We start from the raw sequence: 17,779 nt of genomic DNA, 5'->3' as shown, positions 1-17,779 counted from the left end.
CATGAGGTATATACACCTTTTTGTTTTACCTTATATGGTTATTTTAAATGATTTCACACGCATTATGTAATTCACAGACATAACTGTATTGTCTGCAATGAGCTGATGAAAATGCTGTGAGCACTGTAGACAAAGAGTCTTTCATGCATTACTCTTTTCATGCAGTACGAATTCCTTCATTATTAACTTCCTGACAAACTATGATTAATATCTTAACAAATAATCCGGTTACATACTGCAGTGAAGTTGATATTATTTTGCTGAGTGATCAATCTACTGTACTGTATAGCTGGTACAGATGGGCTTAGCAAGAGTAGCAAACAATATAATGACATTTTAAATGTAACATGTAAAAACTATTATTAAATAATTACATTAGAACAAAAGTTATGTCGTGTCTGATTGATTACACTTAAGTACAGTCTGCAAATCTTTGCTGATTGCCTCTTATCTTATTTCATAATCGTCCCATTTCCAACAGCTGGTTCCCAGTACAGTGCAGTGCAGTACAGTACTAACAAAGTCCTCTGTGTTGTTTTAGCATATAAACAATTATTTAAGCAATATACTGTATATATATCTAGAGTACGGATTTTGAGTACATACAAGCATATAATGTACACATGTGCAGTTTGAAAGGGAAGGTTTTAATTGACAATAAAGTAGGTTAGAGGTGATACAGTGTTACAATACAGTGTTACCAAATTCAGTCTGCAACTACAGGTAGTATACAGTACTTATACTGTATTGAGTGTGGATAGATACATGTACTGTACACTATAAGTGGCTGGTTAGGTACGGTATTGGAGAGATGCTTAAAGGAGAGACACAAAACCCAACCTTCACCTCTGGCATGACCAACAATCTTTGCCAAGAACAACTATTGTATCCTTAGGCGTGGGAGTCGGGGGGGGGGCTGCAGCCCTCCCCCCACCCAACGAAATATTTTTGTGAAAATTTGGGCAATATTCTGAGAATTTTTCGGGCACCTACAGAAAGAAAAATAAATTGCAATGTGTTTTTCATTGGTTACACTTATATTATTATCATTATTATTGTAACGACTTCCCCAAAAGTTATAACCATTTATGAAAGGGGTAATAACATGGCATATGATTGTATGCAATTGGCATGCGATGTAATAACTGATGCATGTCTATATGATGTGCACTGTCAGATGTTGCACGCAAGCGAAGCAAGTGAAAAATTTTGGTTATATTCTTCGGGCAAGTCGTTACATCCCCCCCAAATCAAAGTGGGCTCCTACACCTATGATTGTACCCAAAACATCTAAGAAAAATCTTGTCCTTTTTGGCATATATCCTAGTGTAATAATCCTCCTGTCTGGCAGCTGCCATTTTGTAAAGCTTTGATGTCATAATGCCCCTAAGATCTGAAACCTGTTAGTTTCTCTTGGTTGTTTGCCTTTTCATATTTTCAAGGTAAACTGTTAACTGTGTTGATCAACACTGAAACCAATGCCATCGTCAGGGTTTTGTTAGGAAGTTCAATATTTTTGATTCAACATTATTTACAAAACCCATCTACAGTATTGTACATAACCCAAAATAAACATTTTAATAGGGGGAAAAACAAACATTTCAGCCAGTTTGGAATATTGATTTCATATTTATTTAGACTTGATCAAGTCTGTGGCCTTGTGTGTAAAAAAGAAAACTGTGATATCTCCCAAATTTATGAAAAAAAAGATTTTCGTTTGCAGGTTGGGGAAGATGTTCCTGTAACAGCAGGGATGTGCCCACGCTGGGCGGCACTGGGCGGCCACACCCAGCACCAAAAATTACCGCCCAGCACTGTCTTAAAAATCGTGCATCCCGCCCAGCACTATTTTCATCTAAAATCCTGATATACTGTATTCAACATAAATTGAAGAAAAAATTGAAAAAATGTAAATTGTTAGCAAAACTAGTATTTGTGTATGTGCTTAAAAAGCTACACAAGTGCCAGCATTTGGCATCTGAGCACCTTCAAAAAATTTCTCAAAGGGGAGGGGGACATGCCCTCCCCCTTAGACCCCTCCCACAGGACGGCGATCAGTTTACCCGGCACTCAGGATATCCTGGGCACATCCTTGAACAGTTTACCTCGATCACATAATGTAGACCTAATGATGGCTTAGTTTGTTGTCTCTCCTTCAGGTTATTTAAAAAATTGATTTGAGAAGGGACAGTGTACTGTGCTGTAGTTAGATACAGTAGGAAGTGCATTACAAATTAATGGAGAAGAGGTTAATATAGACCTACAGTTTATAAAGTTTGGTGCTTTCATTAAACTGATCATCCAAACAGGGAAGTTATGGAATGTGTACAGTATTAAGGCTGATGATCACTTTGTTTTTTTTTTGGCTTCCAAGTCATAAGACATTCTTTCTCTTTCTTCCCAAACAGTCCCAAACTCTTCTTTCTTCTGGTGATCATGTTCTGTTCATTCTATTTTGCGATTCGGCTCTGGTCCGTGGAGGAAGGCTCGACCATTCCCCAGCTTTTGAAGAAATTTACCGACTTGGACGTCATCCACAAATTGTAAGTAACTCATTATATAGCGTCCCGTTCCGAAAATGCCCAATTTGAGGACCGAAAGTCTTACAAACATTTCCCTGAACAATCTGTAGTCATGAGCTCTGCCTTTTGATTCCAATTGATGGAAAGAAAAATTAAATACACTTGGGTTAGTTAAGAAGATAAAAAGTAATTTATATACAAATGGGGTTGCCTTGCATTCTTTGTGATGCTCTTCCCAAGGGAGTCAACCGACTGGTTGTGTTTTCCAACAGAATGAAAAAAAAAAGCCCAGGTTATGAGTTTCTCTTCCCATGCACTGGTATTTGCAGGCCTGTAAAGTTGTAACGAAATTGGCCTATTGTACACTGATCCGTATCACTTGAGATACAGTGCTACAGATTGCATAAATACTACACTGTAGACACATTAAGCCATTGAAAACAATAAATATTTCCGTGGAGAAGAGGAAAAGACATTTTGGCTGGAACAGAATTTGAAACAGCGACCTCATGTTCTTTTCTAACAATCTCTGACGTCACCCTGACCTCACTGGGTTCGAATCCAGTTCTAGTATAAAAGTAAAAATCTCTTTTCGTTCTTTCCTCACTCCTCCATTTTTAGATCTAACAGGGTCGCAGTGAACGGGTCCTTTAAAGCATTTTTCAACAGCAGCAGCTTGAGTCGCAAGATAGCAGAAACGATGGAAGTTGAAGATGTCCCTATGCCAGATTTACCAGAGATTTCCCCGAAGGAATTATACGAAGAAGAAAAAAACTATTACCACGACGACCAATACCTCTTGTACAAGGTGAATACAAATGGCAACGATTTTTTCCCTTCCTTTTCAAATTTCATTTCATTGCCTTTTTTTCGGTCAGTTATTTTTCTGATAATTTACAGTATGTGCAATGTAAAAGTCATACAGAGATATTTCAGTTGGCTGATTAACAAAAAAAACCCTGTACATCCAATTCTGAAAGAATCATGCTACAGTAAAACAAACAAAATGTTTCTTGAAATGAGAATGATGCCCCTCCCCCTGCCCTCCATCTCCAGCCCTGTGTCTTGTACTTAATCAAAAGTCCTGAATGAATAGAATGAGGTATTGTAATAAGTTTGAATTGCACATAAGTGTTTATTTAGAACTTGAACAAAATAGGGGAAAATTGCAAATTATGCAACGGTAAAAATGAACCCCCCCAAAAAAAGAAATATGGCAAAAATTGGTTTAGTGGATCATTCTGTTTGTGATTACTGTAATTCACAATCGTTAAATAAGTACAGAAAACTGGCTGTGGTTCTCTTTCACAAGGACAAGACAGCAATCCTCGTTATTTCTTCCTAATTTCTCTGTTAAACTTCATTCTGTGTGGTGTTGATTTAACTTGAGTTACTCTAGCCCTGCAATGTAGCATTTGTACATAATTTGAAAATATTGTAACACTTTATAATGTAAATATGTAAATTATTTTACAAAAATTTCCTTCACTTCTCTCACAACTGTCTCTATTCTACATATATTTATTTATATGATACAATTGCATATATATATATATATATATATATATATATATATATATATATATATATATATATATATATTCGGCTAAATTTGACGGTTGGGCGAAATCCCCATTGATTTACACACTAAAATAAAACATTAATTCCTCATATACTCCCTAACCTCTGACCCTAAAACTAACCAAACCCTAGTTTTAGACAGTGGAGAACAAGATAAGACCATTTGCGACGATAAAATTATGCCTAGAAATGGTAGTCAAAACGTTAAGGCGAAACAACTTTTTCGCCTAAACGTCAAATTTCCACCCCCCCTATTGTTCAATTTCGCCCTATATATATATATAAATGTATATATATATATATATTAGTGTTTACACGGGTTATCCGGGTACCCGCTCGACGCGATACTACCCGGTTCCTAATTTATTACCCGAATCCTAATTTAAAATAAAAAAAAATAAAAAAAATTGGCAAACCGACGGTTAGGCAGATTTCCCATTGACTTAGTGTGGTGTTAGGCTACAATGTGGTCGAAGATAACAGCAATAACGAAGGGGCCCGCTCATCGTGATACTACCTGGTTCCTAATTTATTACCCGAATCGTACACAAAGTGTGATTGTTTAAAAAAACAATTTGCAAACCGATGGTTAGGCTGATTTCCCATTGACTTAGTGTGTTGTTAGGCTACCATGTGTTCGAAGATAACAGCAATAACGAAAGCTTTCCATAGATATCTTATAACTGCGTCACAATTTCAGCTAATAAACAGATGGCTAGGCTAGACTACCCCCATTGACTTAGTGTGGTGTTAGGCAACCATGTGGTCGAACGTAACAGCAGTAACGAAAGTATTCCATGGATGTCTTATAACTGCGTCACAAGTCCAGCAAATAAACAGATGGTTAGGCTTAACTAGATTTCTCATTGACTTAGTGTGGTGTTAGGCTAACATGTGGAAGAAATTATTATTTATTCCTTCGTTTATTTCAAAGAAGGAAAGGCTGACAAGGAATTTTACGCGATGTTTATGGATTATAGACGGGATAACTAAAAAATAGTAATCGCAAGTGGCTTTTACTAATCGTTTATTCCAAATGCGATCAAATTGCGCGAATCGCGCAATCTCGCGGCTAATGCTAACCCTGGGCCTGCATAATATATAGTAGTAGTATTAAAAACTGTTTAAGAGCTAAATTGAATATTTATATGGTTTGATCCAATAGACGTGCACGAGCTAGCATAAGCAGCGGCGGCAGTGCGATGTTAGTAGTAATGCTAATTATAATTAAATAATTAATTTATTAACAAGTTAATGAAAGAAACAGAAGCAAATAAAAATTATTGAGGGAGGTTTTATACCTTATCTAACACCTACGTATTTGAACATGTAAACATTGTCAGTAGAGAATAGGCCTATAATGCATTTATTACAGCATCCAATATGTAATTTCTTGAAAATCGTGATACACGAGGGTGAACAAATTTTTTCCGGGTACCCGGATACCCGAGGGGTAACGGCCCTCGGGTACCAGGTTCCCGATTTTTGGACCCGTGTAAACACTAATATATATATGTATATATATGTATATACTGTACACTCAGATCTACCTAACAGACAGCATTTGGCAACGTTTTTGTACTTCACACAAGGAATAAAGATTTTATAAAAAAAAAGAAGAAAGTAGTCCACTGCAGGTCATAGCAGTAGAAGCTTTGAAAAGGCCTTTAAACAATGTGTCTATTCAAGTCCCATTAAATCTGATAAAGAAGTTAACTTCTGAAAGGGTCGCTTTCACACTTGAAAACCACACACTGTATGGATTGGCTACTTCAGGAAAAATTGTCGCTCAGTTGGTAAATCAAATTTCGTCACAGGGTATACTGAACTCCTTTCAAAGTACTTTAGAGTACTTTGAAAAGGAGTTCAGCACAAACTGTTAAGCTGGTAGAAAATTAATTAATTTTCTAGGTCAGCTTAACAGTTTGGGTACGAAAAAACTGCTGAAACAAGCTAGCATACAAGAGAGATATTTTTACATTATAGTTGCTTGGCTAGCAAATTTTTGTAGAATGTTTCAAGTTAGTTTATAGAATGAATAGAAAATTCCTTCCCCCCACCCCCTCCCCATATTGAACTGGTAGAGATTAATACCTTGAACGGCAGATATGAACATCTCTGTGTTTCAGTGAAAGCCTGTGGTTAAACACCTTTGCCACAAATCCTAACAAGTTGTATAAAACATTGCTACCATTGACAGTAATTAGACAGCGTACAATTAACACTATTTTACATTTAATTTTCATTGAATTTATTTACTTTTTGTCTATTGTGATCATTAATTAGTAAGTAAATTTGCAGTCCTAAACATTTACAGAAGTTTGCAACCTTATACGATTTAAGAAGATCAAAAAACCCACCCTGATAACTATTCAGCAATTGATGATTGATTTTATCTAGTCAGTTTATGATATATCTGGCTGTAGACAGCTAATGAGTAAGATATCACTCAACCAATTACAATAACTTGCTCAACTGCACTGTCTTACTTACACAAGAATATGAAAGCATTGTGGTCCAGTGGTTAAGGCAGTCAACTTGTGATCTAAGGCTTGCAGGTTCGAGTCCTGGCCAGATCATTACGTTGTGTCCTTTGGCAAGGCACTTTATCTCCATTGCCTCTCTTCACCCTGGTGTGTAAATTTGGACCTGTGAGATAAAATGTCAGTTGGGGGCTGTTTAGCGTTGCCATGTGGGAGGGATTGTCTCTCTGTTTGACAGGTTATCGTTGACCAGGGTAATATTGTTATGTGCCTTGAGCACAGTTATCAGTGGATATGTCTGCATTTTTTAAATCCTCAATATTATTATTATAAAGCTTTAATACATATTCATTTTGTACATATTTAAGATGCTTTCTATAGATTCCATGGTCCCACCAATCAAGGTACAGTAGTGTAGTTGAGTTGGATAGACAGTAAGAAGTTGTTGATTTGAAAGTCATAACATCTAGGGGACTGCAATCTCAACATTTGACTTCTAATGCCTTTAAAAATAGTCTGTATTGATCAAAGGAGCAATTAAACATCTTTTCCATAAAAATTGTCTTCCAAAACTGGAACTGAAAATTAACCCAACATGAGGTACAGTTAACTTGTGCACTAATGTAGGTTGGCCCTATCAGAGGTACAGTTTTTAGGTTAAAACCTCTCTCGGCTGTCCACGCATGGATGTATGTGGCTGCACAATGTTGCAACGTACTGTAGGTACAGTAGGTGCTTTGCATGTCAATGTGTAGTTGCCTACCTGTTAGTACTGTAGATTATGTTGACGAGAGTGCTTTTCTTGAGAGGGGACAGGTAAGTTGGTTGCTAGTACTAATTATTCATGCCAAGTGCTTTGAGGTTTAGAAATTGAAGTGGGACGATACTGAATATAGAATGAAAGAATGACTGAAAAGATTTTTTTTTTCCTTCCCATGCAGAAATGTCCAACAAGCGTGCGGTTAAGAATAGCGAACAACTCACTCATCAAGCACAAGTTCATCGAGGATATGCCAATCTTGATCTGGGATAAGCATCTGAATCCCACGGAATATAAGAGGATGTCAAGATTTCTCAACATCAACGGGTTTCATAATATGCACTACAAAAGTAAGCGATATTTGACTGTACAGTTTATTTCGCACTGCTCTTACCTATTTCCACCCTACAATTGCACTTTTATCATCTATCTAGTCTGGACGCTGGTTTCAGCATACATCATTGTACCCCCCCATGACCCACTGTGTAACTGGTCCTCCTTCATGTCCCCCTCCTCCTACTCCTCAACCTTCTCCTCCTCCACCCAAATCTAACATTTACGAAATCTAAAACCCACAATTATGTGGCAGATATATATGCCTTCACAGTTTGTGTTGACACTGTACATATTCTAAGCTCCGGGGGGTTCATTTCCAGATGTTTTTGCTATGATGTCATTCCTTTTTTATAAGGCCGGTGAGAAGAAAAAACCAAGAAAGAAAGACATTCAAATGAAATAGAAATAATTTTTTTAAATTTATTTGATTAATGTCATCACTTTCCTCACAAATTGGACTTTCCAGGTTCAAGCGTAAGAGGCCGAAATTGTCTATCACAAAAAACTTGTTTGAAAAATATCCAAGTTTATTAATTTGAGAAACTGGGATCGAATCAAACTCTCTGACTCTCGGTAATTCTAGATGTATCTTCTCTTCAGATCTTTCTTCCACAATCCATAAATTAACGTCGGAAAACAACCGTTACATGTTCGACGATCTACTTCACGCCGAAGAGAAGAAAGAATGCATAAGATGCGCGATCATCGGCAATGGCGGAATCCTGAACGGATCCAAGATGGGGGCGGAGATCGACTCACACGATTATGTCTTCAGGTACTTCATTATGCCAGCTGTGAAAGGAGAATTTGTTTCTCATATAAAACGGGAGAAAAAAATTGGGGTTAAATATACGCTCTCGTTAAATTAAATTGAATAATATTAAGGAGAGCAAAGAAAAGAAAAAACATTGTTAGCAAAACTGTGCTTGATATAGTTGCAAAAAGCCTGTGTAGGGTAAATAAAACATCAGGTCCTTGAGTAACATATAAATAATAAATTAAACATGTTTGAAACAAAAGTCACATTTTTTCGGGGGGGGGGGGGGTCTGAAAGACTTAAATGTCTCAAAAATATGAAACAGACAGATGTGTCAATTTTTCGGCAAAGGAACATTCCAAATTATAACAGTATTACAAAGTAATTAGTCTCCATAATAAAAACAAACGTTTGGTAGTTTTGTACCCGTTTGACAGGTGAACCATCAATATTTGTATCTAAGGCCCTCAATTACCGCTACAATGTAACTTGCGCTGTAATGTACATGTTTATCTTATCGGTCGGTCTCATACGTTTGAGTGTTCCAGTAAATTTCGATCTCACGAACCTCTATCGTCTTGCAGGGTCAACACAGCATTAACCAAAGGTTTTGAAAAGGATGTGGGTGGCAAGACCTCCTTCTATTGTTTTACCATGGTAACCCTTTCAAACACCCTAGGAGGGAGCAGAAAATTTGGGTTTACAGCACCGCCTTCCCCTCCGGTAAGAGATAATTCCAGCCTTCTTTTCTTTATGTCAAAGTTACTTGATACTGTATAGTGATACTGTATGTATATGATACTGTATGTGATATGTATGTGATTCTGTATGTGATACTTGATACTGTATAGTGATACTGTATGTTTATGATATTGTATGTACAGTATATGATACTGTATGTGATATGTATGTGATATGCATGTGATACTTGATACTGTATAGTGATGCTGTATAGTGATACTGTATGTATATGATACTCTATGTGATATGTATGTGATACTGTATGTGAGACTTGATACTGTATAGTGATCTTGGACAAGTGTTGATATTCGACAAGATTGCAAAAAAAATTGTGAAAAGTGAAGTTTATTTAGGTCTACTCCTCAAATAATGAAGGAAAAATTCAAAAAGTTCCTTATTGTGTTTTTGAAACATGATTAATTTTATGCGCGCATGAAAATATGTTTGCAAAACACAATCTGTAGAATAGGATGCAGACAAACATGATTTAATGGAGCAGTTTATGTCTATTTGATGAAAAAAAAGAAAAAAGAAGAAGACAAATAACATCTTTGGGAATGTCTCAATTTGATGTGTCGTATGTAGCAGTGACTGGTAGGATTATTAAAATCACCAGAAATTGCTGGCCAATCAGTAAAAGTTGTATCAAGATATTTCTGAGTTCAAGATTAGATTGTAATCATATCTTTGTAACTTCTGTGTACAGTTAAGAAGGCTCAAAAATACAAAACAAGGAGAGAAAATTAAAATAGATGCTAATAAGTTAATCTTTTGTATATACATCAATGTGTAAGTGTTTACATATATTTATCTATCAGCATTGCTTCATTGTTTTCACATATCACTAGGGTATACGATACCTGGTCTTTGCAGACAATGAGTGGACCTACATGTATTTTGGGGCACATTTTGCCGGTAATACGTTACCCAGAAGTGCGGATAAATACCACAGGTAAGGCTTTGTCATTGGAAGTCATAATGATCTACTGGAGCATTCTTTACACCCAATTATCCACATCTTAGCTAGGAAATATATGCATAGAAAGTGTGTTGTTTTGTTCATGGAAATGCACTTTGTTTTGGACATATCCTTATAATTAAGCCTAACTGTTATAGTTAGGTGTTCTCTTTGTAGAGGACATATATGCATATTCATGGAGTTCAAGAAGTATGCTTATTCATGGTACAAAAATATGCATAGTCATGGTACAAGAAGTATGCATATTCATGGCAATACAAGTAAAATGCAAGTTCATGGCATACAAGAAATATGCATACATATAGCAGCACAAGTAAAATGATGTTACAATTGTGATACGTTTGGCATAGGCCTCTAGTTGGCTGTTGTTTTATATCCAAACAGATTGATGGAAGGATTTATGACTTTTTTTGTTTCAGAGAAAAGTGAAATCTCTAGGTACAGAACATCATAGGCGTACGGGACCATTTCGGTTGGGGGGGGCAGAAACTTTTGTGCCCGAAAGTTCCCGTGACACTATCTAAGCGGAGCGCCACCATCGGTTGGCGCGTAGCGTACAAGATTTTCTTTTGGCAAAATATGCCTCTCAGATTGCTGGAAATGGCACTTCTGAGGCCTTGCAAGTTGCATCTAAACATTCTTTATTGGTTCCTTGCTTTAGCAAAAGGAACCTATGCAGTCAGGTTGGCGTGTGTGTGTATGTATGTATGTATGTATGTATGTGTGTATGTGCGTGTGTGTGTCTGTGACACTTGCTTGGGTACGCTCTATCTCAATAAGGGAATGTTGGATTGAGGCCAAACTTGGACTATAGATCCGCCATATGGAGAAGGTGTGCCCTATTGTTTCTGGTGCCCACAAAGGTCACCAAAGGTCAGTTATGGTCCAAAAACCGAAAATATTAAAACTGCAATAACTCCCAGTGCCAATGTGTGACAAGATTGATATTTTGGGACAAGTTGTGAACTGGTTAGGGGAGCATTTTCAAACTTAACGGTCATGTGATCCGAGGTCACCAAAGGTCAAGTAATGATAAAAAACTAGTATTTTTGCGATAACTTGAGAACGAAATGTCCGTTAGGGTTGGGAGTTGCTTCAATGTTATCCAATTGTCGACCCGCATCTGGGTGACCCTTGACCTCAATTTGACCTCTGGTGACCTTTACGTGTTTTTGGGGATTTTTACAGTTTCGATGCTATTTTCAGATGTCAAAGGTACCTTCTGATCATAAATGTCAATAGGTTGACCCCGTGTGACCTTTATGTGCGAAGTTATATGGGGTCAAAGTTTTTCGGTCGGAGTTAGGATGGTGGTACAGACTTGTCGTTTTGTTTTTTGGAATCAGGAGATTAAACTACATCTGAAATCAAGGTCAAAAGGTCAAAGGTCACATTAGAAAAAATGTGCTTATTTTGGGAGGAAACGAGCAAAAAAGGAAATGTTTGGTTTTGATGCTAGATTTGGATATCAAAGGTACCTTCCGATCAAAAATGTCAATTGGTTGACACCCGTGTGACCTTCGTGTGCGAAGTTATACGAGGTCAAAGTTAATTTTCAGACATTTAATGCAACAACTCCCAGTTCCAAGGTGTGACATGGTTGATATTTTTGGACAAGTTGCAAATGGTATAGGGAAATATTTTCAAACTTAACGGTCATGTGATCCGAGGTCACCAAAGGTCAATTAATGTTAAAAAACTAGTATTTTGGGGGCAGAAAATGGGCAAAGAAAAAATGTTTGAATTTTTATAGTTTGATGCTCTAATTTAGGTCTCATCAATCAAAAATGTCAATAAGTTGACCCAAGGTGACCTTTGTATGTTAAGTTATATGAGGTCAAAGTTAATTTTCAGACATTTAGTGTAATAACTCCAAGTGCCAAGGTGTTACACAGTTGATATTTTGAGACAAGTTGCAAATGGTATAGGGGAATATTTTCAAACTTAAAGGTCATGTGATCCGAGGTCACCAAAGGTCAATTAATGATAAAAAACTAGTATTTTTGCGGTAACTTGAGAACAAATTGTCCGTTAGGGTTGGGAGTTGCTTCAATGTAATCCAATTGTCGACCCGCATCTGGGTGACCCTTGACCTCAATTTGACCTCTGGTGACCTTTTCATGTTTTGTGGATTTTTACAGTTTCGATGCTATTTTCAGATGTCAAAGGTACCTTCTGATCATAAATGTCAATGGGTTGACCCCCGTGTGACCTTCGTGTGCGAAGTTATATGAGGTCAAAGTTAATTTTCAGACATTTAATGCAATAACTCCCAGTTCCAAGTTGTGACAAGGTTGATATTTTTGGAGTAGTTGCAAATGGTATAGGGGAATATTTTCAAACTTAAGGGTCATGTGATCCGAGGTCACCAAAGGTCAATTAATGATAAAAAACTAGTATTTTTGCGATAACTTGAGAACAAATTGTCCGTTAGGGTTGGGAGTTGCTTCAATGTAATCCAATTGTCGACCCGCATCTGGGTGACCCTTGACCTCAATTTGACCTCTGGTGATCTTTTCGTGTTTTGTGGATTTTTACAGTTTCGATGCTATTTTCAGATGTTAAAGGTACCTTCTGATCATAAATGTCAACGGGTTGACCCCCATGTGACCTTCGTGTGTGAAGTTATATGAGGTCAAAGTTAATTTTCACACATTTAATGCAATAACTCCCAGTGCCAAGGTGTGACAATGTTTATTTTTTTGGATAAGTTGCAAATGGTATAGGGGAATATTTTCAAACTTAACGGTCATGTGGTCCAACGTCACCAAAGGTCAGCTAATGTTAAAAAAGTAGTATTTTGGGGGGAGAAAATGGGCAAAGAAAAAATGTTTGAATTTTTACAGTCATGCTCTATTTAGGTCTCACCGATCAAAAATGTCAATAGGTTGACCTTCGGGTGACCTTTGTGTGTGAAGTTATGTTTACAAGTTCAAAGTTAATTTTTTTTAATTTAATGCAATTAAATCTCAATGCCAAGGTGTGACATGGTTGATATTTTGGGACAAGTTGTGAACGTGGTGGTGGAACATTTTGAAACTTAAAGGTCATGTCATCTGAGGTCACCAATGTTATCATATCTGTTGACACGCTTGTAGGTCTCTTATATTTCTTACATTTTCGACGCCATATTTAGATCTCAAAAGTGCCTTTTGATCCAAAATCCGATCACATTTTGTGATCACAAAAGTTTTGGCTGTAGTGTTGGTTACTTTATGGGAACATGTAGGACCACAATTACTTGGACTATTTGAGCCCAATCTTGCTTGATAATATTATGTGTATTGTCATATACCCCAAGCAAGGAACCACAGTTCCCTTGGGCTCTTGTTTTATAATCTCACGTTTAGAAATTTACACTTCCCCAAAAATTTGGTAAATTAGAAGAAGAAAAAATGGTAACATCACTTTGACAGGGAAAACTAGGACATTTTTTTTTTAAACTCCTATTTAGTTACCGTATTTATTATTTTAACACAGTACTCAGCTACCCCCAGAAAAAAACATACATTGTTCAACGACACGTAGGCGGGAAAATGTCGCTGTGTCGGGTGAGACTGCAATTTGTCTCACAAAAAAGTATAAAAAATAACAAAGAATATGATAAACCTGTACTTTTAGGCTTGTAGACACCCCCCCCCCCCCCCACCATCCATGAAAAAGAAAAGTTTCTTATATACACTCATGTCTTGGATGTCCAGGTGTACAGTTGACTAGTTAGAAAAAAATGTTTACTGCGGTTTTTTCACTTCAGAGACTGCTAATCTCCATGCATGCTTGTCACCACGATTGTGAGCAACGTTCCCTGTTAATAATTTTGGGCGATAGTGCAAAAAGCGTGGTAGCCCAGATGAGCTGCGCTTACGGTGGTGTTACACGGAAATATTCAGGCATCATGATGCTAAATAAAGAAAATCATTAGGCCTATATTAATATTAATGTCACAAAACAAATAACACAGAACGCTCTCCACGGAATTTTCGGGCGAAAATATGAAAAAGATTCGGGCAAGCTACTACATATTTATATATATATTTTTATCTCCTCTTAGGCTGCCTGAATTTTTCAGGACTTTTGCCCGAATTTCTTGTCCTCTGGAAATTTGGGGGGGGGGGGGCAGTCTGCCCCCCGCCTCGTACGCCTATGCGGAACATTCAACAACAGATTCCTTGGTTTCAGTTTCTAACTTTATCACACAATATGTGTATGAAAAATTCAACAATGCATGATACGCCACCAACACGTACCCTAGCCCTCATTAACATTTGATATTAAAACTGACATACAGGTGAATATTTCAACTGCATCAAAGAAGTTGTAGTATCGTTTGTGTTTAGAAGTTACAAAAAAAAAACAATTAGCAGCTGTCTTGGAGTGTTATTTTAACGCTAGCAGTTGAACAGTACGAGTTGACAGCAACTGTAATATAAAAGACAAACATTTTTTGTGATATTCTATTGAAACGCTAACAGGTCAAGTTGTTGATTAAACACGCAACAATGTCAATTCTGTCTGGCAAATCAGTCCTTTGATGTAGTCATAGAACAGCTTCACAGCAAATATTTGCTGCCAAATTTTCTTTTTTTTGGGGTCTTAGCTAGTGAAACAGTGTACTGTGTCAACTATTTGCTTTGACTTTTTTCTGCTCATCAATAAAGATATAAAAAAATAATAAATGCAAAACAGTGTTGTCTACAGCTATGTTGGTTTCCAAGATAAACCTCAGGACTGCTCCTTTAAAGCTGCATTGATGAAGGCATCTTCTCAGTGCAAACGTTAATGTTAAATCTCTTTTTTTTCTTTTTTTTTTAGGGGAAATTCTAATAATCTAACCAACACATATTCTTGTAACTTCACTTTAGGGACAGAGCACCACCATTCGTTGACATCAAATACAATTTGTTCTTGACAAATGTGTAATATGTTGTAAACAAGTATTATTCTTTAGAAAGGTCTCTACCGCTAAGCCTCTTCTTGCAACATTGATATACGTTTTGCATGTTAATAATTTCAGTAATATTTTGTCGTGCTCTTCTTTTGTTGCACCCTATCTTAAATATGGAACCAATTTATACAATTTTCAACCATATTGGATTTCTTATTTCTCCCCCCCCCCCTCCCTTTTTGTGTAGGTCACCACCAAAGTTTAACATCCCTGTGACCCCAGATATCGTGAAGTTAGTACATCCAGATTTCCTCAGGTACCTTAAATGGAGGTAAGTAAAATATTTGTAAACTTTTCAACCAATAACAGTTATTTGATTTACATTAACAGTAAGTTCATTGTATTCAGTACATTTCTGGTTCCAGCATCATTCTCACCCCCCCCCCCTACCACCGTGCATTTATCATATCCATGCTGCCTCTATGTTTCCGAGTAAACTTCCCCTTCCCAACCATTTCATATAGTTTCCAATCAAGTGCTCGTTCGGTTTCCTCCCCTTCTTCAATGTCTCCGTTAACGCTAACTCGAGCCTCTAAGCTTCACGGGAGTATATTATATTTAACAAAAGTCTATTAAATAGTTTGCTTGTTCTGGTTAATGACTGACTCGATCAGATTTATTTTAAATAAATAATATCTAAAAACAAATCTGAGATATTGAATAATGCTGATCAAAATGTTATGGCAAATGTCCATACAATACCTTTCAACTTTTTTTTCAGATGGCACAACCCCTGTTGAATCATTTTTTTTTTTTTTTCTGTGAGAAAGAGCAAAAAAAGTAAAAAATCAAATACTAAGTTTAAGATGGTTTGTTCTTCTCGTGGATTTTTAGAACCAATGCAGCTGTTGTCTTTGTTTGGCCAGCTCTGTGTTGTCTTTGCAAGCTTGCAAATATTATCTCACCTGGTGTTCCTGGAATGGGGGGAGGGGGGAAGGGCAAATGGCAAATAAATAAAAAGGGAGAAAAGATTTGTTTTGAATGAATAAACAAACTCAAAAGCAGCTGCAATTATGGTTAGTGGTTGTGACTTTCAACAGGTTCCCAGATGTGATTTTTTTATCTCTTTAGGTATAATTACTACCTGAGATGTTGTAATGCTTGACGGCAACCAGGGATTTTTGAAATGTTGTCACTCTGTGGCGATATGAGAGTGGCTTGTATTTTATAGCATTTATTGTTGCATGAAAACACACATTTCTCATCTAAGGTTACATCTTAATGTCAAGCACAGTCTTGCAAAAACCACCTTAAAGTAGTTGCTGACCTTCAAAACTGCTCCAAAGCTTAGCTAGTGAAAGAGGTTAAGAAAGGACTGTTCACTTGACACACTTGATTGAACAATTATATAACAGACTGTGCTAATGTGACAGTGGTAACGCTAGCCTGCGAGTGAAGGACAGATTCCTCACCTAAGGCTTGACCTGACTTGACCATGGAGCTGCAATGGTCTAGAGGGCTTTGATTGCACTCTCGAATAAGACAAAATTATAGCCTGAAAGTGGCAGGTCACATTATAATATATATACTACAATTGACCGCTCTCAATACCTGTCTTAACTGATACACTGACCAGCTGGCAAGCACAAGATGCTGCAGCTTTGCTGCAATAGTTTAGAAACATATTTCTTAAAATTATCATCATGTACTTAAATCATTGACATGTTGAAACGTACTATGTTAATTAGTTAGACAGCAGATGTTCATCAAGAACATACTTTCCGCTTTCAAAAGGTTTGACTAATGAACTGGTGTTATTCTCAAACATGAGGTTTGGCCAATGTGATTTGATAATTTTATCAATCATTGCTGACACATTTTTGGTGAGATATCCTTCCCCGTTTTTTCTGGTATTCTTTGTGTGGATAGTGATTGTGGGGGTGTGTGCATTAATGTGTGTGTGTGGCACTTGGAGCGATTGTGGGGGTGTGTTTAGTTATGTGTACTGTTTGCGACACTTTGAATTGTAAACCACTATAACAAATTCGAAAAATACATGGTAACTCAACCTCTTGCTTGCTTTGAGGATGCAGTAAGCTGAGTAAAAACAAACAACCTATTTTGTACCTGTGGCACTCAAAGGTCATTTAACATCAACAGCAGTCATAAGCAAAGCCTAGATGGATTTTATACATATTATGTGGATCCACCTTAGTCAGAAGAATAACTCTATTTTGCAACTGAAATCTGTGAAGGTCAAAGGTTGTTTGCCGTCAAAACTTGCGTGCAGTGAACGTCCATATATAAGTAATAATGGAAATGAATCATAAAGCCTGTAGTCCCTTTTCTTTTTTTCTTTTCGTTGAATTTTTAGAATTTGCTAGAAGCTGACAGTTACCCAATCATTCTGTTCTCTTTCCTCCTTTCTTATAGCTGGGTTAATTCTACTAATCAGCACAAAACTATCCACAGACCAACCACTGGAGCTATTATGCTTCTAGTCGCCCTTCATACATGTGATGAGGTAAGCTCTCTAAACTCCACCACCTGAACTAACCAGCCCCATCGTCTTGGGGATCCGTATCAAAGTACCTCTTGATGAGATTTGATATTAAAAAACCTGTAACGTAGTCCTGGTAGCTTTTATTCAGCGGTTGAACATTACTTCCAACTTGATATTTACAATTTATGAATATTGTTATGACAAGTATGAGCATCTCTGTAACAGAATGTTA

General features: G+C 37.0%; 1 protein-coding gene across 3 annotated transcripts in view; it reads left to right on the top strand.

Annotated features, from left to right (window-relative positions):
- Positions 1 to 17,779, top strand: part of LOC139980801 (alpha-N-acetylgalactosaminide alpha-2,6-sialyltransferase 2-like) — a 31,230-nt gene that overhangs the window by 6,935 nt on the left and 6,516 nt on the right. For all 3 annotated transcript variants that reach the window (XM_071992740.1, XM_071992741.1, XM_071992742.1), the window contains exons 2-9: positions 2,409 to 2,543; positions 3,144 to 3,330; positions 7,528 to 7,696; positions 8,283 to 8,457; positions 9,024 to 9,162; positions 10,029 to 10,132; positions 15,292 to 15,375; positions 17,478 to 17,568. In XM_071992740.1, the coding sequence (XP_071848841.1) occupies positions 2,409 to 2,543; positions 3,144 to 3,330; positions 7,528 to 7,696; positions 8,283 to 8,457; positions 9,024 to 9,162; positions 10,029 to 10,132; positions 15,292 to 15,375; positions 17,478 to 17,568 (1,084 nt within the window). The remainder of the gene's footprint in view (positions 1 to 2,408; positions 2,544 to 3,143; positions 3,331 to 7,527; positions 7,697 to 8,282; positions 8,458 to 9,023; positions 9,163 to 10,028; positions 10,133 to 15,291; positions 15,376 to 17,477; positions 17,569 to 17,779) is intronic.

This window comes from Apostichopus japonicus, chromosome 15 (genome assembly GCF_037975245.1).
Source record: "Apostichopus japonicus isolate 1M-3 chromosome 15, ASM3797524v1, whole genome shotgun sequence".
In the NCBI taxonomy this organism is placed as follows: domain Eukaryota; kingdom Metazoa; phylum Echinodermata; class Holothuroidea; order Aspidochirotida; family Stichopodidae; genus Apostichopus; species Apostichopus japonicus.
The sequence above is the reverse complement of the archived record's forward strand: the minus strand, read 5'-3'. Positions and strand labels throughout refer to the sequence as shown.